Source organism: Brachyistius frenatus, unplaced genomic scaffold (assembly GCF_029030835.1).
Source record: "Brachyistius frenatus isolate BFR_SWC_R1_liver_20210118 unplaced genomic scaffold, ASM2903083v1 Contig_7, whole genome shotgun sequence".
NCBI lineage: Eukaryota > Metazoa > Chordata > Actinopteri > Embiotocidae > Brachyistius > Brachyistius frenatus.
In genome coordinates this window covers 1,569,660-1,593,254 of record NW_027210606.1, presented here as the reverse complement: position 1 = coordinate 1,593,254, position 23,595 = coordinate 1,569,660, and the positions used below count along the sequence as shown (strand labels likewise).

Here is a 23,595-nt window from a genome sequence, read left to right as displayed (position 1 = left end):
ATTTGAATTTTTTTAATAATAACTACACAGACAAGTAAGTAAACTGAAAAGGAAAAAAATATCATCTGCCCTTATCATGGCAGTCATGAAATGATAACTTATTGTTTAGATCCTCTATCATGTCTTGGCCTTCACTTTTATATGTGTTTTTTATTCAAAGCTTTGTTTGTATTTGTCCCCATTTTGCAGGTGAGCAACAATAAAAAGAGAGAAAATGTAAAGCCGCTGTTGACATAATGGCTTTTGTCTGAAATAATGATAAAATGGTAATAGACACTGGCGTAGAAACATAAATGTAAAAGTAAGTGGTTTTGTGAAACAAAAGAAACACTTCAAAGTAAGACTTGAAACTACTTCCTCTCAAACATCTGAGAAGAAACAGTCAACAAACACATATTTTTATTTCCCTAAGAAAGAGTAAAATGTCCATCAAATCTTTCCACACATGTCTTGTAAGAGAATAAATTAAAAAAAAAACAGATGCAGTATGGGTCAAAAGGTGCAATATCTAATCCCCACCCTTCCACCCTAATTGTCTTCAGTCACTGCACTGCTCTGGCCAATGTGTGCACTCCAGTAGTAAGTGGAGTCTTATAGCAAAGCATCGTGCCCACCAGATGTTTATCACATGGGTAAATGAAGGCAGGAATAAGGTAAGTAATGGGCTTTGTGGTGTGAACTGAGCACAAATGTGACAACTGTATTTTTTTCCTTTGAAATTATTTTCTCTTCACACCTTTGATTAACGATGACTCTCACCAGTGTGTGAATACAAAACAGCAGAATTTTAGTGACGATAAAAAAAAAAGATCTACGATAGTGCAGTTAGTTCGAATTGTGCTTTCCTCTCTGTTAGAGACCCAATTTGTGATTTAGGCTGCATTGTTGCATAAAGTACATTTCAAAAGAAGCAGGTCTGTGAGTAAATTATGTTTCTCCATGTAAAGTCTCCAGTGCAAAAGGCACTGGGATGATAGGAAGTAGCAAAATCCCATTAACTCCATGACAGAGTGTGCCACGACTAATGTGCTCTCTTCGGTTAAGGACCATGCAACCCAATCCACCGTGACATTTCAATCAATCAACTTATCTAAATTACTGAATCACCAAGCAACATGGTCACATTACAACTTACAGTTACAAAGAATACACAGACGAGAACAAACAAATAAAACGATGAAAGTTAAAGTAAGACATCCACATTTGAACCGCAATAAATATTTTAACAGCACACAACAGTTTCATACAAGTGCATGAAAAGCAAAAGAGAGAGTAAAAGCAAGGAACCACAAGCAGGCCTTCACTCTGAGAGGGAAGTGCTTTATTTGGATTATATGATGTTTTAAAGATATGATGAAGCTTGATCATAAAAGGTTTTATACAAAGAAAAATGTTAAGTTCTATAAGTTGATCTCACAGGGAGCTGAACCTAAAATGGGAGATCTCTTCTGGCAGATCCAATCAGTACGCGACATTTTGGATCGCCTGGAGATGACAATAGACTGGAATCAAATGAAAAAAATAAAACAAACGTTGTTGTTGAAAAAGTAACTGCTCTTTAATGATACTATTTACACAGCAGTTTTGTGTGAATTGGGATCTTGTGAGCCTGATTTGTATTATCTGATTTTACACTTCCTGTTTAATGTGCGTGCGACGCTCCGTCCCAGTGAGGCAAACAGTTCAGTGTGTGAAAGGTTTTCAAAGCCTGTTTGATGTGCTTTTATTCCTTCTTGCCCTTGGTGTTCACTCTTATAGCTTCTGCCTGATTGTACGAGCTTCTGATAACTCCAGCCTGTTACATTTTTTGACCACTGCAATGCCGTTTTTACACTTGAGACAGAGCTAAAAGAATTCTTTCAAATGAAAAGTCCTCATCCATTTACCGCCCAGTCTACAGGATTGATTTCAACTTTGTGGGACAACTCCCGTAGCTCAATTTGTGGCTGTATATCACAGAATAGACTGAGAGCCCAGACTGAAAGGCAGGGCCGCAGACAGGGCATGATATCTCAGACGCACCCAGCAAGACACATACTAATGGCTTGGACTTGCTGCCATTTAGTGCTTGTCATACCCGCCGAGCTTCAAAATGCCACCAACTGCGTGCATATAAATCATCAGAGGGACGGACAGGAAAGAGATACAGTGGGCATCTTTAGCTCCAGTTGCTGTTACAGATCAGGGAGAACATTAGACAATGCATTCGACTGTCGAAACCTAGTTTTCTATTATTTTTATATTAATCGAGTCCTAAAGAGGGCAATGCATTTTGGCACCTAAGGTTTCTGGATAAGCACTGCGGGATCAATTAAACTGACTATTGAACTGAGTTTAAAAAAATGAATCGATTAAGTGGTGCCAACCCACAGCTTGACACTTTTACGTGTCCAACTACCAAAATTGACAGAAAGAAAAGGACAGATTTAGGGATTGAGGAGGGAGGAAATACACAAACGACTGTCTGCTGGATTGATGTTGACAAATGTTTTCGGTGAAAGGGCATTAGCTCTTTGCTGTCACACAGAATATTCAGCACTGCAAAATTACATCAAACCCTCGTTGATTTTCAAAGTGGCTAAACTGCATTGTGTCTCACTGGGGTAGTGAAAAACACAATGTTTTTGTTTTTTTCTATTATATTTCTACAGAATATAATTTTCTCTGTAATGTGAACACCACTGAGCTGTAGATTAGTTCTACTGTTAGTCATAAGACATCTCCCCACCAACCTGAGCTTCTTTCAGGGTTTACACAGTGCTGAAAGGAGGAGAGTCATATTTGGCTAAATTATTAGACTACAAAGGTAGTAATACACTAACATCCTCAAATGCACTAACCCTGGTATTCATACAGGCAGAAAAGTGGTCAACTGTTGCCATCTACTGACCGAATGTGGAGCTACCATACTGTATAGAATGACCTGGATAAAGTGGTTATAAGTGTTTTCATTCATTTTTTTTAAGGATTTTATTCTACTTTTTACTTCCATTCCACTGAGGTAAATATTGTACTCTTTACTCCCACGCTTCTATATTCATATTTTACAAGGGAAACACATATGTCCAATGTGGACAGACAAACAGTAGATCCACGTGTGATAGCTAAACTTCTCATTTCCAAGCCGTGGGAATTAATCTCCTGCTTTAACAGCTTCCTACCAACATATTTTGGAATCTGGCTGCAGATCATTCTTGTTCTTCAGAATCAAACTGGAAAAACTTTAGTTTTTCTTTAAAACATGGCTTTGTGCACATTCGCTTTGTTGTGCTGAAACAGAGAAGAGCTTCACAATTCCAGCATCAAGATTTCTGTAAAGTGGAACTGAGGGTCCTACAATGATAAAAAAAAAACATCCCAAGAATATAATATGGCAGGCTCGCTGGGATGTCCGCACACATTTTTATCTGCAATGTATCTTATGATTTGCCAATAAAATATGTTGCACCAAAAAAAAAAGGGACAAAAACAGTACACTAATATACAGTAAACATGTAAAAGTAAGAGGGGTATTTATTTCTGTATCAATTTGAAGTATAACTGTTAATGTAAATAAGCTCAGATAATAATTTAGTGTGGCAATAAGTCATAATATGGTTGTTGATTTATGGTTTTTTTTTAATTATTATTATTGTTGAATGTAGCCTGGAGTCCACTCACTTAAATTATCTGATTTCTAATAGCAGAATGACCTTATTGGATGCTCATATGCATATAGTGTACAGAACTGCACACTTGTAACCACATACTTTTACATTCACCTCTTTCTCTGTGAGTTGGCTTAATTTTGGATTTGGAGATATTTTCCAATGATTTTGTGAATATCTTTGTTGAAAATCTCTGATAAGAATCGAGTCTGCCAATTCTATTATTCCTCTAAATGTCAGTTTAATATGTTCACGTTATCACCATGCTCTTGAAGTACTGACATATGCATACCGCCCAGTTGGCGCCGGAGGGTTAGTGCATGTCAGTGAACTGCCCACGAATTATGCAGAGAAAAACAAGCTCTTCGTTTTACTTCCTCGTGTAGTGTTTCATCCCCTCCTCTCCGCGCAGGTAGTCCCGAGACTGTGCGCTCATTTGGCTGCAGACTTCTTCAGGACGCGCCCCGCAGGTCCACTTGAACGGTTTCAACACTGGACTCCGGGTCGCAGAAAACCAGGACAGAGAATGGACGTTTCCGTGAAAACTTTATGAGGAGGCCTTGATTTGATTTGTCATTCCACTTTACCTCTGCTGAGGGCGCATACCTGTGTGGACTTGTCTACTGTGGGGGGAGTGAAGCCCAAGTTGACACACCTTTCTCCTTTGCGGATCGACTGCACCCGCACGTCAGTCTCTCTCTCTCTCTCTCTCTCTTTTCTAAAAGTTGAGGAATATTCGATCTGCACGCTGAAATGTCGAGTAATGAGAGAGCTACCCGTGCGCTGAGAGAGGTCCTGCAAAAGCCTGGAAATGACGCCTGCGCAGACTGTGGCGCACCAGGTAGGTTGGAAACAATGCCCTCATTAGCTGTAAATAATTACCAAGGGGCAACATAACTTCGTAGGAGATGCGTTGCCGGTATATGACGTGTTGGAAGTGCCACACATTTAACTAAACTAACGTTAAACCACTTGTTCCCCTACTTTTTTTTTTGTAGTTTCCTACCACTGCTAAAGTAGACTATTTCATGGCACTTAGACTCCAACAAGATGTTCCAAGCTCTTTTGGTGCTATTCTGACCATTAATGTGTGACAAGGCGAGTTAGGAGCTCAGAAAGAGGGTCTTTCCTGGAGCACTTGAACAGCGCAGGTGAAGCCCACTAGTTGTGTGAAGTGGGTACAAGAGAAGAAACTTCAGCAAGTGTGGACATGCAGAGTGTGGGGCTTGAACACACCCTCATCCAGTTGAACCCAACAGCGGTGGTCCTCTCCAAGGTCCTTTACTTACATTTGCAAATGCTCTTAATATTTTAGGAACTCCTGGGTGATACAGACAAAATCAAAATACAGACAAAATCAAATATTATGATATATTTTTACCGAATATCTCAACATCAGTATCATGATATATTAGGGATTAATATTAACTTTCACTAAATATTTACATCATGATGTTTTTGATAAGTAATCATCAGCAATGTGGAGTTGTTGAGAAAAAAAAAGTTGAACGTTTTCAGATCGCACAGCTGTAATCCACATTAGCCCTTTTAGGTAGAGATTTGCCAGAGAATGTACAGTACATAATGGACTTTGCCTTTGGAGATTCATTCGGGAGCACTAATCAAAAGACATGTCTACTTACTACCCTTCTACATGTTTACTCACAAATACTGCTTTTTTTTTTTCAGCTTCAGTTTTAAGTACCTTATCAATAAGATCAACTTTATTAACTTTCTATATACACAGGAAAGAGAAGAACATTATTTTCCAAGAAACTACTGCACATGTGACTAGATGTTGTTTCAGAAGAAAAAAGTACTGTTTGTCGTGTGTAGGTGCAGCTCTGTGAGGGTATGAAATACTAACGATTGGTCAAAGTCCGCTGCCATTTCATAGGTGTAGTTTAGGAAAAGATCATTTAATTGGTTAATTTCAACCAATCAGCATTGGTTCTCTTTGCCACCACTGGACACTCTGCCATCACTGCAACTTCCAATGGTCCGTGTCCACCAAAGTGTTTTTTTCCTGAGTGAAGCATATTTTTGAATAAATGAATGCCAGCAGCTTGACGAGGTGCTGAGCGTTTATTCTGTGGGGCGGACCAGTGTCCGCCCTTCAGAGTGACTGTGCAAACACTAATACAAGCCAAGTTCCCAGACTGTTATCACATTGAAGAAAACTAAAGCTTTGAGCGACAGTCGGCGCACCCCGGCTACCTGACCAACACCTCCTATGAGTGATGCGACCTCCTGATTCGCAGGTTAGGTTAGGTTAGGTTAGGTTAGGTTAGGTTAGGTTAGGTTAGGTAGTTACTTTATTAATCCCCAAGGGGACATTTTTTAACTTTAACTAAGATTAGGCACTGGGTACAGATTTATATATTATATATTTCTGTGGCAGAGAAATAACAAAAAGTCACATTCTGACACTTTTTTTGTTTGTTTGTTTGTTTGTTTTTTGTTTTTCCAAACATGTCGTTACTACATTTTGGCTTTTTTGCTGCACAAGCCCAGTTCATGCACAGTTCATAACAATGCATATCAGTTTGTCACAATGAAACCAAAAAGTCACCGCATCGATGCCCTGGGGACGTATAACAAAGATAATATCACTGCTAGGCCTTTATCTCCTCATCCTTACATATTTGTTTATCCAAATAACGTCTATTGAGAACCTGTAGTTGCTGGGTGTTACGTTCCTTGCTCGAAGACCGCTTTTATAACCAAGTTTCAAGAATCCACCTCCCAAGTCACATTAAGGCACATATTTCCTGTTATATGTTGTAACATATTACATGTTCCTTGTTGTTCCTACTTCTTAAAGACTAAAGTTACTTTTTGTGTTTGTTGGTTCATTTTTATCTAGCTCTCTCTTTCTTTGTGAAACGCCAGCATAGCAAAGAACTAGGCATGAGTAGCCTTATAACCAGCCCGGGACATCGTATTCTAATATGCCTGTTATTGTTGGAAGATTCAACAATTCCCTACGCACACACCCATCTGTGATCTGAACTGATACACACACACACACACACACACACACACACACACACACACACACACACACACACACACACACACACACACACACACACACTGTTTACCGGCATGCTGTTAAAAGGTTTCCAGGAAGAAAAGACAGTGTGGTCAAAGCGAAGAAAACATTTCTTGTATCTTAGCACTCACTGGAAAAATCTGAATCAGAAAAAAATGGATTTATCTGAGGAGGGAAATGTTTTTGTGACAGGTGTTTAAGATTGTGGAAGTTGTAAAATTGAACAACTTCAACAGAAAGAGAAGGATTTTTATAACTAGATGGCCACTGGAGAGAACATACCCGGACATTAAGGCATATTTCTGACTGTGTAACTCAGAGATTTGATTTAGGCTGATGAAAACAAGGTATATATCAAGTGGCATAAAATATGCTTTCCTAACCAATCAAAAATTCGGAGTTGCCCTTAAAGTTGCAACAGTTTGAGCAGCATGCTAATTTGCTAGCCCCGTCCCGTCCTGCCTTTTATTGCCACTCAACAGGCGATAGTAGAGTCACTGTTGAGTCCAGCCTGCCTTCAGTCTAACATGAGAGGAATAGGAAGTAGCGTATGAACCTCTTGCTAAAATGAACAGAACAGTAAACACAGCAATGGCTGAAACTCTTGGCAAATATAGAAGCAAAGCAAGAGTTGCCTCGTGTTGCTTTACATAGCTGCTCTTTAGTACGTAAAGGAATGAAGTTCGATGCTCGTCTCTCTTACCCGCTACATCCTTCAATGTTTCTTGTCCCTCTATAGCGACCACACCATCTCTTTTCTCTTTTACCTTTATCACTGTAGTCCATTTGTACTCTCTGTCTTCCTCTCTGCAGATCCTGACTGGGGCTCGTGCACCCTGGGAGTGTTCATCTGTCTGGCCTGCTCTGGGATCCACCGCAACATCCCCGACATCAGCAAGGTCAAGTCCCTCAGCCTGTCCCACTGGGAGGACCAAGAGGTGCAGGTAGGTGTCAGAGCCAGCCGCACCACCCTCCTCGCTGTTATGTTCATATGTTTCAATATGCGTTTCTGTAGTAAGAGCAGATTTGAATAACAAGCAGCTGGAGGCAGTTTTTAAATCAGATCCATTCATGATAAAGTCCAAAGATGACCCTGACCAATCCAAAATGGAAAGAACATAGAAGATACATGTGAAGCATATTAAGACTTGACATTGACTCAATGATGACCGTAGCCAAAACAATAGCCTTATTACTTCTTATTTTTCTTCTTCTTAAAATGACATTGACATCCTTTTTCTCATAAAAAAAACAAAAACAAAATGCAGAATCTGTATTTAAGAACATTTTTCATTTAACTACTGGTTTAACTAGTGGATACAAGATTGTTAGTGTTTGACCAACCAGTTGTGATGTCATAAATCCTCCTGGCAAATACACACCGTAATTTCTGTATTTAAATGAACACAGAGAAACTTTACAGATCCAGGTACAGAATTCTAGTTTGAAACTCCACATGTGGATATTCCACACATTCACAAAAACCAAAACACACGTTTGAATGGAGGTGGACTTTAAGATAAGAAGCATCCGGAGAAAGAAAACACGTTCCAGTTCATAAGGCGTCACGGACAATCAATTATTTGAAATGTTAGAACATCCCATTCCTGCCAAGTACATTTCCCACCCTGTACTGGACTCACTCCAATCCAAAAGAAATGATGTTGGTTCTTTGCACATCTTTATCTTAAAATATTTGTTGCATTTGTCACTTTGGCTCTGTGGGTTATTCGTTTTCTCTAACACTGATGAAGATTTATTTCTGGAATTTTGTTCTCCTATTGAGGAAATCTGTTCTGTAACTTTATTTATGTCGCTGCTTCAAGGTGCCATTCATCCTCAAATAATCTGCTCGTTTCATGTATCTGTGTGCTTTGTTAGTTCATGGCTGAAAATGGTAATGAGCTGATGAAGAATAAATATGAGGCCGCTGTTCCATTCTACTACTACAAACCAACCCACAAGGACTGTCAGTAAGTAACTATAGCAACACACGTACACACAATCAAATATCTTTTATAATGTACACTTCTGTTTTGAACAGTGTTTTGTGGTTTCCTGTTGTTTTTTTTGGCACATGTGCATGTGTGTGTTCACATGCAGAATTGAGGTATTTCTATGGAACATGTACATCCAAAAGGCTATTTTTTGTTAAAAATAATCTATCGGGACAACTCTCAGTCTGAATTATAATAAAATGTGTACTAGTGAGTGGGGAAGAACCACATGTTTGTAGTTCGTACACTTGAAACTTGATTACACCGGATTTACAATGTTCCGACCAATAAATAGTTTCACAATAGTTTGTAACGTCATGTACTCATTTAAGCTAATGTTTTACTTTCAAGATGGATTTGAAATGAAACCTTCAATGTCACAAGACTGAAAGCTGTGTTCTGCCACGTGTGAGCCCCGTGTACTCACCTTTGAGATGTGGCAGGAAGAAGTACACACCTCAGAACTGTTCTGGAGCACCTTTTGTTCTTGGATGTGTTCTGTTTTAGGGATTTTCTGCTTTTCTACACAGCAGATTTGCTCAAGCTTGGTCAAGTTGTTGAGGGTGTGTCTATGAAAAACAGTTTGCCTCTTTAAATCATTCCACAGATTGATAATGGGACTCAAGTCTGGGCTTTGACTCATTAACCTTTTGCATTCTGGCTCTGAACCGAGTCCAGTACAGCTGCACTATGATGGCAAAACAGACAATGCTGACTGCTTTGCTTATTTGTAAAATTCAAGGCCAACATTCAAATGTATGTTCAGTCTATATCATGTTGCAACATAAATAAATATCATAGTTTTTAGTCAATTTATCTATCAACTATCCAGTTTTTCCTTGTATTAATCATTTTAAGGCATGCAGCAAATCCTCACAGAATTCATCTCATTATATTTATCAGTATTAATAAAGGGACGCAGGGTGTGTGATGGATTCAACTATTTCAGTGAATGTTTTATTGTTTCACTTAGCACAGCATTAATATGATAAATAAATAAAATATAAGACAAGGAGAATGGTGGGGATAGGATGTTTTGTGTGTTTTGCCTTGTTTTCAACCTGAACACAAACCATCCATTCTTCTTCATGAAGTGGTACATTTTTCATCTTTTTAACTGGTCTTCTTCTGCTCTCTAACCAGTGTTTATTCCCAGTGCTCTTTAAGGCTTGTTGTTTCATATCTCCGTGATGCTCTCCTGCTCAGTTTGTAACCTTCAGGTTACCTGTTGATGCATGAAGACTGTGTTTAAATGTGTTCGTGTGGCTGTGTAGCTCCCAGACAAGAATGCTTGGAATTGAATGAGTGTGTGAATTTTTAGGGCAAACCTTCTCAGGTGACACAAATCAGACACACACACGCACGCACGCACGCACACACACACACACACACACACACACACACACACACACACACACACACACACACACACACACACACACACACACACAGTGGGCCTATAGATACCAGAGTTAAGTCTTACCTACCAGGGGTTTGGCTTGGCTGAAAACGTAGTATGCATGTGTTGAATGGAAGGAGTAGCTCACCACTGTATCTGTAAATGTCTGCTGAAGGACAACTTACATTCCCACAGCTTCAACATGTATCTTGTGTGATCATTTCAGACTGCTGGAGGAAGGTGGGTATTTTCTTTTGCTTGTTTTTGTCTGTGTTGTCTGCAACAAGTCTATAAACCTGAACAAAAGAGAAGGGTTGTAGCTAATACAGTAAAATTATATATTGTTATACTTTTGTTGCAATATAGTATGAATGAAATCAAAAGCAAATCATTTTGAGGCTACTTCTGCAGAACTCGTTCCACTCTTGGTTTCTGCTTTAATGTATCAGTCTTTACTTTACAGCCCTGCCTCTTTTTCATCGATCACCAAGTACACAAGACAATTCGTCTGCTTTTAGCTGCTCATTTTACTCACTAGCTGTATTGACATTGTATCTATTAATGTGTTTTCTAGGGTGTTGAAGGAGCAGTGGATCAGAGCAAAGTACCAGAGGAAAGAGTTCTCCGAGCCTGGGAAAAGCTTCACATATGAGGAAGGCGAGTGTACAGATGCATACACACACACACACACACACACACACACACACACACACACACACACACACACACACACACACACACACACACACACGCAGACACTTATGTGGATTTAAACACACTCATGCTAATGACTGACCTGTGCTGGCTTCCTGCAGGAACTAGAGATGGCCTGTTGATGAAGAGGGGGCGGGACAACGGGCAGTTCCTCAGCAGGCGATTCGTCCTTTCAGAGAGGGAGGGGACTCTAAAGTATTTCACCAAATATGACGTAAGCAGCTTTTAATGAGACTTTTGGCGGCAACTTGCAGATCAACACACACTTTTCAAGTTGTTTCAACTCCTGTGAAACACACACACATACATACACACACACATGCAGCCACAAAACAAATACTTTAATTAGGGAACACTTTAAAGACATAAAATAGGCAACATCCCCACATAATATGGTGCAGTATGTTGTCACACATACACACAACTGGTTTTGTAATCATGTATACCTACCAAGAGACAACAAAATAAATACTTGCTCCCTCCGCTGGGTTTCAGCGTGCTCAGACAAGCTTAACCAGCAGTCTGTCCTCTCTGTCAGTGTGGCTGATTCACTAAGCTCTACACCACCCGAACCAATTAGGCCTTGAAGCACTGGGAGCACTTTGTTTGTCACAGTAAACCAGCTCAAGGGAAGTGGAAATAATATATTTAAAAAGACTAAATAAAAAGAGACTCACACCCTTTTTTTTCCTTTTGTTCTTAATATGGAATTTGAGTGCTTTAGGATATGTCTTGGCATACAAATGTCTCTTTGGTGTGAATGTTTTTCTTGTTTTTCCAAGACTGTTTTCACTGAAAAAAAATGTCCCTGTTGCATCGCATTCTCTGAGCGAATCTGCTGTTGTAAACAATAACAACAAAAACATCCTAATGCCGTCATGGCGGTGGTCGAAAAGAAATCGTCACTCGCTGCCACGCTCCCTTTTAAAGCCTTTGAGCTGGTTGGGATTTAGAAGAGCCCAGAAGTGTGTAAAATATTCACACCCAAATAACAGTGTGACTCAAGTCCAACTGACTGCTCCTCTACCAATTTGCCTCACTTTGTCTTGCCGTTTTTATCACAACTCAAGGAGTCGGCACTCATGTTGACGCAAAGGGGGACAATGTAATGAACTGTCAGATCTCTTGTAATTAGGCTGTGTTTGTTTTCTGTTCAAGTCAAGGATGGAAGAAATGCAGAGACAATCTGTGTCTTCTTTAGATTCTAGTCAGGGCAGATTAAAAGCACAGCATCCACAAACAGGTTTGCTGGGATTAGAATTGATCTTGACATGATAGATATCAGTGATGCAGACTGATGTGTAGAAAATAGCTGTAGATATTATTTCCCCAGTTAAAAAGAGTGCAAAATATTGGCTCAGGCCTCGATACTATATATACACAGACATAGACTCCATAAATATTACTTTTTCTGGTTAAGCAGAGGCATGAAAATAATTCATGTTTCATAAAAAGGTTAATTTAGTACCATGTCTGTTGAAAACAGTCAAATTAAGAGGTGTATGAATTGGTCCCAGTTAATGTGATCTTTATTTGTTTTCATTTCACTTTTTCACCCTGATGTGGGTTTGGAGAGAGAAATGTGAACTGACAGATGAGATTTCTGAGACTCCAAGCAGAAATAATATGTAATTTGTTTTTGTGGACTTCCGTTAAACATGATTGACTGCAGTGAACTTTCATAGGCTCTGTAACTGTCACTGATTTTTACATTTTATGCGGTGCTACCCAAGCCTAGTATTACCAGATCCAAATTCACTGCATGAATATATGGATCTGGCGACGCTCCATTGGAGATCGTTTCCAGTCATTACATCGTGATGGACGTACATCTCGGGTTGATTTTGAAACTATTGGAGCAGCCTTAAACCAATCTATAATCACCACTGTATGATGTATATTTTCTTACAAAACTCCCCTGGCTGTAAACAACCCGACCCGACCCAGTGTAAGCACAGACCAATGCCATTCGGTAAATAAAAGTTGCAGACGCCGGCTTTTATTCCTCTATATTTTTGATTATTGCAACAACTATTCTCATCACTTCATCTGGTTCCACAACCGGTACCATGGTTGGAGCCGCATTTTAAAACAAACTCTTGACTTAATTGTCATGTCATTTAGCCTCGCCCACTGGTCTCTGATTGGTCAGCCATTCAGAGTGGTTTCCGTTGGTCTCTAGATTTCAGGTTCTGAAGTTTGAAACAGTTTGTTATCAAGAACTGTTCAAATGTTGTCTTTGGGTGTGATTGACCTCAATATAGCTGACATCACCCTGGAGAATAACATGTACATTTATATGTCTATGAATTACTTTTTTGCAAGTAAAAGTAGTACTGGACAGAAGAAAAGGTGAACAATGTAGTAGATTTGACAAATAATGGTATTATTTGTTTGGGAACCTAAACAATGAGGAAGTATACAAATATGGTTAAATAATTTACAAAATTATTGTTTAAATATTCTTTATTCATTCAGGTAAAACAAAAGATTAAAACATGCAAAAAATAAACATTCAATGGAATCGAGATGTAATTTTTTTTTAAATTTTATCTTAAATTCCACTTTCTCACATATTGCATGAAGATGGTTGATAGAAATAATACATTTTGACTGTTTATTTGCAGCCTCTGGCATCCCCTCATCCAAATCCAGCACAAATATCCATCATGATTTCTCCAAAATTGCCTGAAGATGAGGCAGATCTGTAGTTACTTGCATGTCTGTCCCCTGCCTTTCACACATGTCCTCTTTCCTGCAGGCTAAGGAGCCCAAAGCAGTGATCAAAGTGGACACCATCAACGCAACCTTCCAGCCAGAGAAGATAGGAAACCCCAACGGCCTACAGATCACCTACCTTAAAGACTACAGCACCCGCAACATCTTCGTCTACAACGACAACGGCAAGGTCTGCATCTCTGTACTATCTGTGTGATGCAAAGATATATTTCAGACTGGATGGACACAAAAATAACCATAAAGAAAATCTAAAGCATAGTTTATAAAAGACCTGTCACTTTATTCTTAACTGTTAACTCATTTTAATTGCATAAGGTGGCATTCACATCAGAGGTTTGTCATCTATCACACTAAGAGACAGACGTATTGAACAGACATGGCTTGTGTTGTTGTGGGCGAGTCTTCAAACCTTTTCAAAACCATCTTTAACTATTTTTGCTGGCTGAGTCCATTAACAGGTGACATTCAAGTGCACCATCTGTCATTCTGTGTCATTCATAAACACATTGAAATATATGGAGGAATTCAGTGTTGTCTTCAGGTCGAGGATTTTGGAGTCCGACAGAAAACAGCATCGTAATAATGGACCACCTTCTGATTTGGAAGGTTATTTTTCCAGTCTGTACACATGAATGCACCATTTTGAAAAATGTTTCAAACAATCCAAGCTATAAATTGAATTTCCATGCAAACAGTAACATCACTGACAGCTGCAGTAAATAACACTGTTACATCTGGTTTCAATGGCACTTGTCAAGTGTTGGGATATCTTAGGCAGCAAGTGAACAATCAGTTCTTGAAATTGATGTGTTAGAAGCAGGAAAAAGTGGCTAGCGTAAGGTGGGTATTGTTGGGTGTTTCTGGTATTCGGTGGTTGGTACCTAAAAAAGTTCCAAGGAAGGACCAGGCGTGAACTGATTGCTGTCGCACAAGTAGCTGAAAACCTTAATGTTGGCTCGGGTAGATAGGGGTCAGAACAGACAGTGACTCGCAGCTTGCTGCATAGACGACTGCGAAGCTGCAGAACGGTCAGAGAGCCCACACTGATCCCTGTCTACTGCTGAAAGTGTCTAAAGTGGGCATGAACTGGGCAATGAAAGAATAGAAGAAGGTGGTCTGATGAATCATGTTTTCTTTTACGTCCTGTGACAGTAGGATTTTTTTCAGCAGGATAATGCGTCCTAACACACTGAACAAAGTGATTAGGAACATAGATGGTGCAGAAAAGTAAACCTAGCTTTTGAAAGATCTGAAAAGCGAGGCCAATGCAGAGGTCCCTCAAACTGCAATACCACCAAACGCCATTAGGGGTTGGCTCTAAAAATCCTATCACTTCATAGAATCCCATTAAACTTCTCATAAAATGCAAAGTCAATAATTTTTTTCCATGAGTCATAATAGGGTCATTCGTGAAAGTCACCCCTTCTTATTAGTTTTCTGTCAGTCCATCTGAAAGTGATTCCATAACTAAGTGTATATTAGGCCTCAAACAGAAGGACGTGTGGGGGCGTGTCTGGTTTGATTGACAGGCCTGGGGTGAAGTCAGGTTTCCGCCATAGGTGTGTGTGTGTGTGTGGGGGGGGGGGGTATGTATCCACCGCTTACTTCTCCCCAGCACGTTCATATATGGTAACATCTGGCTCCAAGACAGCAAGTTGGTGACACAGAAATGACAAACTTGAAACTTCAAATTGGTAGTTCACAAACCAGTGGGGGACATCACTGTAGTTCATCGCTTGTTCAGGAATGATTTGACAAAGAATTCAGGTTGTTGAATTAATCAGAAATTAGTCTGATCAAGCATCTGTGGGATGAGCTGGAAAACTATGTCTGATCAATGGAGGCTCCACCTCGCAACTGACAAGACTTAAAGGATCTAATGCTGACATCTTGGTGCCTGATACCACAGGACACCAACAGAATTTGTTTTTATATAAGACGGTCTTTCCTAACGCTATGTGTCTTCAACTTTTTGTCCTCATTAGGAGATCGTAGACTGGTTTAATTCAATTCGTGCAGTTCAGCTTCACTATCTAAAGGTGGCCTTTCCAGGGGCAACTGATGCTGAGGTAAACACACACACACACACACACACACACACACACATCTACCTACCTAACATGTACTGTATATATTCTTGTCTGATCCTGACAATCACATGACTCCATTACGGTTACTTCCTGCTCATGTTGCCACTGAAACAGTTTGTATCCTCATGACGTTGATTTTGAATCCCTTTGATTTTCTTTTGCTTGTTGTTTTCAGCTGGTACCCAAACTGACCCGGAACTTTCTCAAGGAGGGATACATGGAAAAAACAGGTCCCAGGGTGAGTAAACATTTGTTATACGGACACATTTCTAACTTCTCTTTGCTGTAGTTCATTCATGTCCCCCTGAGGTTTTCCCAGTGCAGCATTTGTCTTTTAAAATCAAACACAAGTTGAAAGTAAGGCAGAGTTGTATATTTTGCCACATGGGCTGTAATTTATTTTCTGAAGTGTGTTAATCGATGTTGCACCTTGCTAATTGCAATTTTAGTTTCAACAGTGAATCAATTCCCTTTTAGTGAGTAAAGTAAGGTGAAAGTGTGATAATAAACACTATGTTAGTTCCATATGGGATAACATTTCTGGGATACAGAGGCATTCCGTTCAATTTTATTTTATTTATTTAGCACAAAGGCACAACACAGAGTAAAGTCCTTACAAAAAGTACTATGCATAGATCTAAAAAAGGAAGAGCATAAATGTGCAAGAATACATCACACTTTAAGACATTAAAGGTTGCTGATCAATTAAACAAAAAAAGTTATAAATCGCTTACTTATCTTATTGAAAATACTTAAATCTAAACCAGGTTTAATTCTAAATTGAGATTGAGACTAAGATCCCATTCAAGAAGTTAGTCTTAAATCACCTGTGATCCCAGCTCTCCCTCTTCTGTCTTTAATTGAATGGGAGCCGGGCTATGTGGCTAACTAGCCCAGCCGTCAGCGCAGCTACTTTCCACCTCCACCTGACAGGCTGACTGACAGCTGGAATTACCGCCTGTACCTGCCTGCTTCACTGTGGGTCCTTCTGTCAGGCTGTCTGTCAGGGAGTGAAGGGCTCCCAGCAGAGCATCGACTTCAGTCTCAAGTGTACAATACACACACAAAACACAGATGTTGGAATTGAGCACAAAGAGGTATTTGCACCAAAACTCATACATTAGCGTGTGTATAGTCATGCGGGTGCTTTCATACATACAGTCGGAACCGACCGACAGAGACCTCGGCAACACAACCGGTTGTGTGTTCAGACACAATCAGACACAGACTCTCAGTTTAATCTCCGTCTGTCAGGCTGAGAGATGAAAGGACTCACAAACTTGCTGCGTTGGGCTCATTTGCTAAATGGATGTCATAATTCATTTTCTTTGCACACATGTAGGACGTGGAAGAAGTCATATGGCAAAATTAGAAGGGAGCAGTCAGATGTTCAGCCTTATGCCACAATGAGAATATCAAACACTTGTATGATGACAGTTTGGAAGCAGTCAGGGACCTGAGCATCCTCTTTATTTGTAGCTGAAAAGACTTCAATAAATTCTCTGAAGGTGCTGTGCTTCACTTTTTTCAACACCTGCTTTCATGGTTGATTTATGGAAGTAAACTTTTAACAATGACAAGGTTTCAAATTAAACATCAGTGTTATGAAAGAGGTACAATAAACATTCAGTTGGGGCTGCCAAAAGAAAATCCTTTTGACAGTATTAAGTACGAACAGAGAAGGTGGCAAATCAAACAAAGAAGAATGCTTTTATAGCACTTTTGAAAACCTAGGATCATGTTAAATACATGTCCATGATCAGATGACAGATACAAGAGAAGGCTGCACCACTGATTCATGAAAAGAAAGGCTGCAGAACACCCATCCAATGCTCCTTTTTCAATATTTTAGCATCTTTTTTGACACATTATTGACCCAATTCCTCTCCATTGAGTAACAGCTACAAATTCATTGGCCAAAAACATCAGTCAGACGTGACCCCTTTCTGCTTTCTTAAATCACTTTGTATTGGCTGTTCATGGAACACAATTTTGAAGACATCATTTCGAGGTCTTTTAACTTTTTTTATTTTTATTTTATAGATAAACAAGACTAACCTTAGGATTTGACAGTCTTAGATAAAGGAAACTCAGGGAGGAAATCTTAAAACAAAACAGCCACTTCAAGGCAGAGTGTGACTCACGGTCTGATTTATAACCACACAGACACCACCTTTTGGTAGAAGAACAATGCTCCCTTGAGTCACTATAGTCTTTATCTGTCTCACTCACCCCGTGTCTGACTTTGTCTCCCTGTTTGTCCACATAGCAAACGGAAGGTTTCAAGAAACGGTGGTTCACTCTGGACCAGAGACGACTCATGTACTTCAAAGATCCGCTGGTATGGCATTAACACAAACAAACCTCTACTGGACTTGATATCTTCATTACAAACTACCAAGTGTGAAATACAAGGTGCCTTGATGGTATTCTCCTGCTCTAAAGACATGGAAATGAGCACCATGGCGAGGGCTTTTTTTCATTAAGCAGATTAGATTTAGTTGGTAATGTTGGGAATAAGAAGTCATGACTCAGTGGGGAGAGAGGAATGTAATGTACTTTCATTCCCAACGTAACTTAATTATACTGATGGTGTTTCTTACCATGACCTCACAGTGGGGATTTCCTCAGAGTGAAGTGCCAACCTGCATTAAATCACACTGACACTTCTAAAGACAATGTATAGACATTTTTCATAATTAATTTGATATGAATGGTTAATAGGTAGAAATGAGGTTTAAGAAGATTCTGAATGATTAGAGGGAGTTTTTATTGCCGTGGTTATCACAGGGCCAAAGGCCTACAGAGAGGCTGGCTCAGATTGCCCAACTCTTGGCTGAATACACTTCAGCTAGCCAAGGCAGACAAGCTCAGTATCACTGCTGATGCAATAGTTCAATAAGGAGGTGCAATAATTATAGGTGCTAAGTGACTGAGACTGAGAACAAGGAAAACTGTAACTTGAAAGGAAGAGGAAGTGTAGTGAAGTCGAGTGTAGATGGAGAATATGTGGAGGAAGATGCTCACAGTGGTCTAATGTGATCACTGAGACATTTACTACATTATGAATGTTAGATGTTGTATACACAATGGTCCACTGTGCATGTGAGTGCAACGTGTTTACACTTTTGTTTACAACACAGTGAGATCTAAAGTGTCTTCTTTAGCAGAAAAAAAAAATTCCAAACAGATAGTGCGACACAATTAATTGTATAAATTGTATATAATTCTTGCCTCTATACAATCTCATTTCAAAATGCCAACGATACTGCATTTTCATTTGGAGACATCAGATGCATCAAAACAAATGCTCTTACTTCTTACCACAACAAATAACAATGTGCCGTTACATCATGCCATGCAGAGCAGCAGGAACCATCAGTATGGAAAATAAACCCAGTGGCGAAAAAGAAAGAAAAAGCAAAAGCAGGAAAATATTGATCAAAGGTTGTGAACTTGGTTGTTTTTATTTTCAGTGTCAGATTTAGGAAGCTGCTGCTTTTAAGGTAACAATAGCATTCCAGTTTTTTTCCCAAGGTTGATGCGTGATGTGTCGTGCCGAGTTCTGCCTGCCCACTGAGAATTGCGTGCACCTCGCATGACCACACATACTGTAGCTACAAGGAAAACCACCACACATTGTAACTATTTGGCAAAGTAGAAGGCCTACTGTTTAAAAACTATGTCATCTTCTTTGTCGGTTTCATCAATGATGATACATTTTGCTGATAAAACCATTTAAATCCTTTAAAACTCCGTTTTGAAGTGTTCTTATTTTTAGCTGCCTGGTAATGCATCCCGTTTTTTCAGGTTCATTATAAAATGTGTGAAATTTGTACTGTCAAAACCAATTGGCTCAAAATTTTGAGGTGCATCTTGCGAGGTGAATGCCATGGCATAACATCGGTCCTGTATCAGGCACCATTAGATTTCCTTGAGTTGTCTTCTGTATCAGGTAAATGAGTGCACTAAACATTTTTATTTTAAAGAAATCATGAAAGAGAATTGTGATCTCAATTCGAAGCAAAAAATGTGTGATTGTCATTTCTAAACTGCTGTTTGACAGCTGAAAGTATCACTCAACTAAACAAGAGGGGGACTTTTTTGTCACTTGACCCTGAATTCGGAAGTATTTACAGCTTATTGTACCTCTTATGTTTATTCTCAACATTGATGAAAGCAACTACACTCTCACAACAGTTTGACTTTACCTGATCTAGTTGCTCTTGAAGGATTATGGTATTATCGTTGCATACCAAATCACCTCCTTTATATCTCGTATATCGCTTTTAGGGTAGTTGGTCAGTTCTATCAGTAATAAGCAGAGATTTGAAACAAAAATAAAAACAATTTAGTTTATGATGCAGAAGAATCCTGTGTCATAAACAAAGGTTACATTGCACCCTCAGGCACATGATGAAAAGTCTGTTCTCTACAGCTGACCTCTCTTTTATTCTCCCGATGTTTGAAGGACGCCTTTGCCAAAGGGGAAGTTTTCTTGGGGAGCAAGGACCATGGTTACAATGCCTCCCTCGGCTTGCCTGCTGGCACCCACTGCAATGGCGCCTGGCAACACGGTATCACCATAGAAACACCTGAGCGCTTGTTCCTGTTCACCTGCGAGACAGAAAGTGACCAGCAGGACTGGCTGAAACAGTTCAACGATGTCCTGAGTGCTCAGATGTCCCCTAAGGAGTACGCAAGTAAGAATTCAGAGCTTTGAAATGGTCATCACATGGTATTTTTTTTTTAGCATTTAGCTAATCTACTGGGCTACTCTTTACTTCAAATGGCTGCTCAACAGGTGCACCATGGAATTGATAACAATGCCACAACAAATGAATTGACACTTTCAAATTCAAAGAATATATTTGAGCAATGTTTGCCTTTAGTAGACAGGTACAGTTAAAACAGAAAATAAATGTTTAGGAATGAAAGCAGGGGAATGACATGCAGTGAAGGTCTGGCAGGCCAGAAGCTGAACCAGAGACTGACAGCTGTAAACATGTGTGCCCATGATATGCGTCCCAACACCCTGGCTATCAGGTTGCCCCCAAGACGTACAGTTTAAAAAAAAAAAAAAAAAAAAACGAATTAGGCATGTTAACATCAGTTGAATAAAGAAGCCATCTGTATCTTCCAACCACTCTGTATATTATATACTGTACACTTCCATGGATGCACCAAACCGTCCCTTACTGGACACTGGGTATCTCCAGTGCAGCAGCTGTGGGTTAACTACCTCTGTGGAGTGTTAAGGGCGAGTGGGATTTGGTTTGCAGAAAACCAAAAGGATGAAAATTCCCTTTTATATCTTTACTGACATGCACTGCTGTTATGTCACTGGAAGCCCTGGTAGTTGTATATCAGATCTGACAAGACTAATGCTCACTCCCTCATTGATGCATCATCTACTACTTATATAATAAAGACGCAGTAGTTTGGTAAAGTCTGTAGTCAGGTAAAGCTTTATTTGATGACTTCCTTTATTTATTATCCTGTATAATGTCGTAAAAAATTTTAAGCATTTTAGTTCATAGAAAATAAATTTCCAAGAAGTCCAACACAATTTGGTATTAATTATGATCATTGAAAGACTTCCAGAAAGCAATGTACGCTCCTTTTCTGTTCCAACAAGGGAATGTTTGAAGGCATTCAATACATGAATTTCACTCCCAAGTGCATCTCCACCCACAGAAATGGTCCGTTCTGGTTGCTAACCTCAATTTGAACCGTTTAACGTGTGTACACAAAAACAAACAAGCAAAAAAAGTTTCGAAACCAGAAAGGTTGTTTCTCTTTGGAAACACTGAATAGTAAAATAATGACCTGTAAAGACGTCGCCGGTGGGCATCTCCTATTTAAGGGCATTAAACAGGGGAAAGCAACAAATGGAGGAAATGCCTGCTGGTTCAGAAGGTGGCAGCCTGGGTCCATGGTCTCTGAACAAAGTACCGTTTCAAGAACCAGAACTTTTCTGGTTGAAGAGCAGTCAGACTCTCAAATACAGTGGCAATATACAGAAAATACATCACGACACAAAGGTGTATAGTTGTACGGTAAGAATGGTATTGGTTATCATGCTAACTCTAACAGTGACTCATACTTAGCTAGAAGCGATGGAAGTAAAGTACATGATGGGAATGTGATTCGTCTTGCAGGCATTTGCTCATAAGCCAAAGTAATAGTCATTGAAATAATTGACCTGATGATGTTTGAATTATTAGTTGTACAAAAGGATTTGTCTGAATGGGAAAAAGAATGTTTTTTTTGTTGTTGTTGTAACTTTGAACTTTCATGTATTTTCAAGTGGAGGCCTTGTTCAAGCACAGGCATTGATGGATCAGAACCCTGTGGGACCATTTCCTCACCTCTCACCTCATCACCAATCTGACTCAGGACCCACGACAGTGCTGCCGCTGACTTGAAATCTGACCTTCATCACTACAATGGAGCTTGTTGTTAAACCCTAAAGGGATGGTCACGAGGTTAAAAATACAAACAGGACCAAGGCAATATCAGTTGGTACAGAAAATAAAACAGGAATTATTTCATGCCACAGTTATATTTTACTTTTATTTGTGGACGGCATTGGCATTGATACTGCGTGGTTTTTTTTGTGTCTGAATGTCTTGATGGCACTCTTAAGTCATGGTGGCTACGACTCATGTTAAATACTATCTAAGACACTCCCTGTGTGTGGATATATTTTTAATGGAAAATGTATTACATCCTTTATGTTTTAAAGCTGACCCTGTGATGTACTGGCAACCTGTCCAGGGTGTAGCCTGCCTCTGTCCAAAAGTTAGCTGCAATAGGCTCCAGCTCCCTCGTGACCCTGTATACCCAGCGGGTATTGATAATGGATGAATGGATGGATGGATGTTTAACAGCTCTCATGGACTAATAACAATACAAATTGTATTGTACATTGCTTGCAAATCTTAACAAAGCAAAGGTGAGAAGTGCCTTGGTCCTCTTGTATTTTGTGTCCAACTGTAATAATGATTGTTTAATAGTCACATGTGCCTTCACAGAAGACATGTTGACATGTCGCAGTGAGGAAAGCGCAGGTCCTGGTGTTGTGCATGCTGCATTACTGTCAGTCATGGCTACTAGGACACCTGAATGGACCTTTGCTTTTCCTACTATGACAAGTCAAAGTGCCTGCAGTAAAAAATACCGATGGGTCAAACAGGTACAGACCATCAAAAAAAAAAAATTCATTCACTGGGATCGATTAGAAAATGGTATGTTTTATTAAAATCCATATTTCTTATTGGTTTATATTAACCTTTTCTATACTTTTATCTCCAGTTCCTTGGTTCTGTAAATAAATCAAAACTGAGTTTGTTTTTCTCTTCTAATTCTTATCAGAATATCAGAAAATTGTCTTGAAAGAAAATAAAGCAGACTTGCAAATGCATTAAAATATAAAAGTTTAAAACACCAAGAGCCACTGAATGGTGATACAGCACCTCCATGTGGCATAACTAAGTACGTGTTGAAAAAAATTTCAATAATAGGTTATTTTTGTCCTATTTTCTATCAATATCAAACAACCAAACTATACATTTTAGTGGTACTTTTAGTTTAACTTTGTTTTCTTCTTTTTGTTTGAGGTACTCCGTTTATGATGATGTGATTTTTTTTTTTAAAGGCATTTCTCAGCTTGACCATGACTGATTGACATAGAATATGAAATTATTGACGACCATTAATAAAAAGATATTTCCTCCAAAAGTTTCCAATGGTTCTCTTTTTAGATTTGTGTGTTGCAGAAGCAAAAGAAGTGAGATGGGGCACATAAATAACATCTGAAAAATGAAAGGATTAACATGCCTTTGGAATGAACAGAAATGGATACAGGTACTACTTTTTAGCAATAACCGTACACTGTTATTGTGAATGTACATGTGTAATGTGTTTTGTTTCTGTATACATGCTTCTGTAG

The 23,595-nt window shown here is 39.3% G+C and overlaps 1 protein-coding gene across 1 annotated transcript; it reads left to right on the top strand.

The window, feature by feature from the left end:
* The first annotated feature begins 4,185 nt into the window (after nucleotides 1-4,185).
* Nucleotides 4,186-23,384, top strand: LOC138615725 (arf-GAP with dual PH domain-containing protein 1). The gene is made up of 11 exons (XM_069689507.1): nucleotides 4,186-4,488; nucleotides 7,516-7,646; nucleotides 8,584-8,675; nucleotides 10,673-10,755; nucleotides 10,914-11,026; nucleotides 13,574-13,720; nucleotides 15,537-15,620; nucleotides 15,817-15,879; nucleotides 17,911-17,982; nucleotides 20,113-20,344; nucleotides 21,952-23,384. Exons 1-11 carry the CDS (start codon nucleotides 4,401-4,403, stop codon nucleotides 21,978-21,980), a joined length of 1,134 nt encoding a protein of 377 aa, XP_069545608.1. The 5' UTR covers nucleotides 4,186-4,400; the 3' UTR covers nucleotides 21,981-23,384.
* The last annotated feature ends 211 nt before the right edge of the window (nucleotides 23,385-23,595 follow it).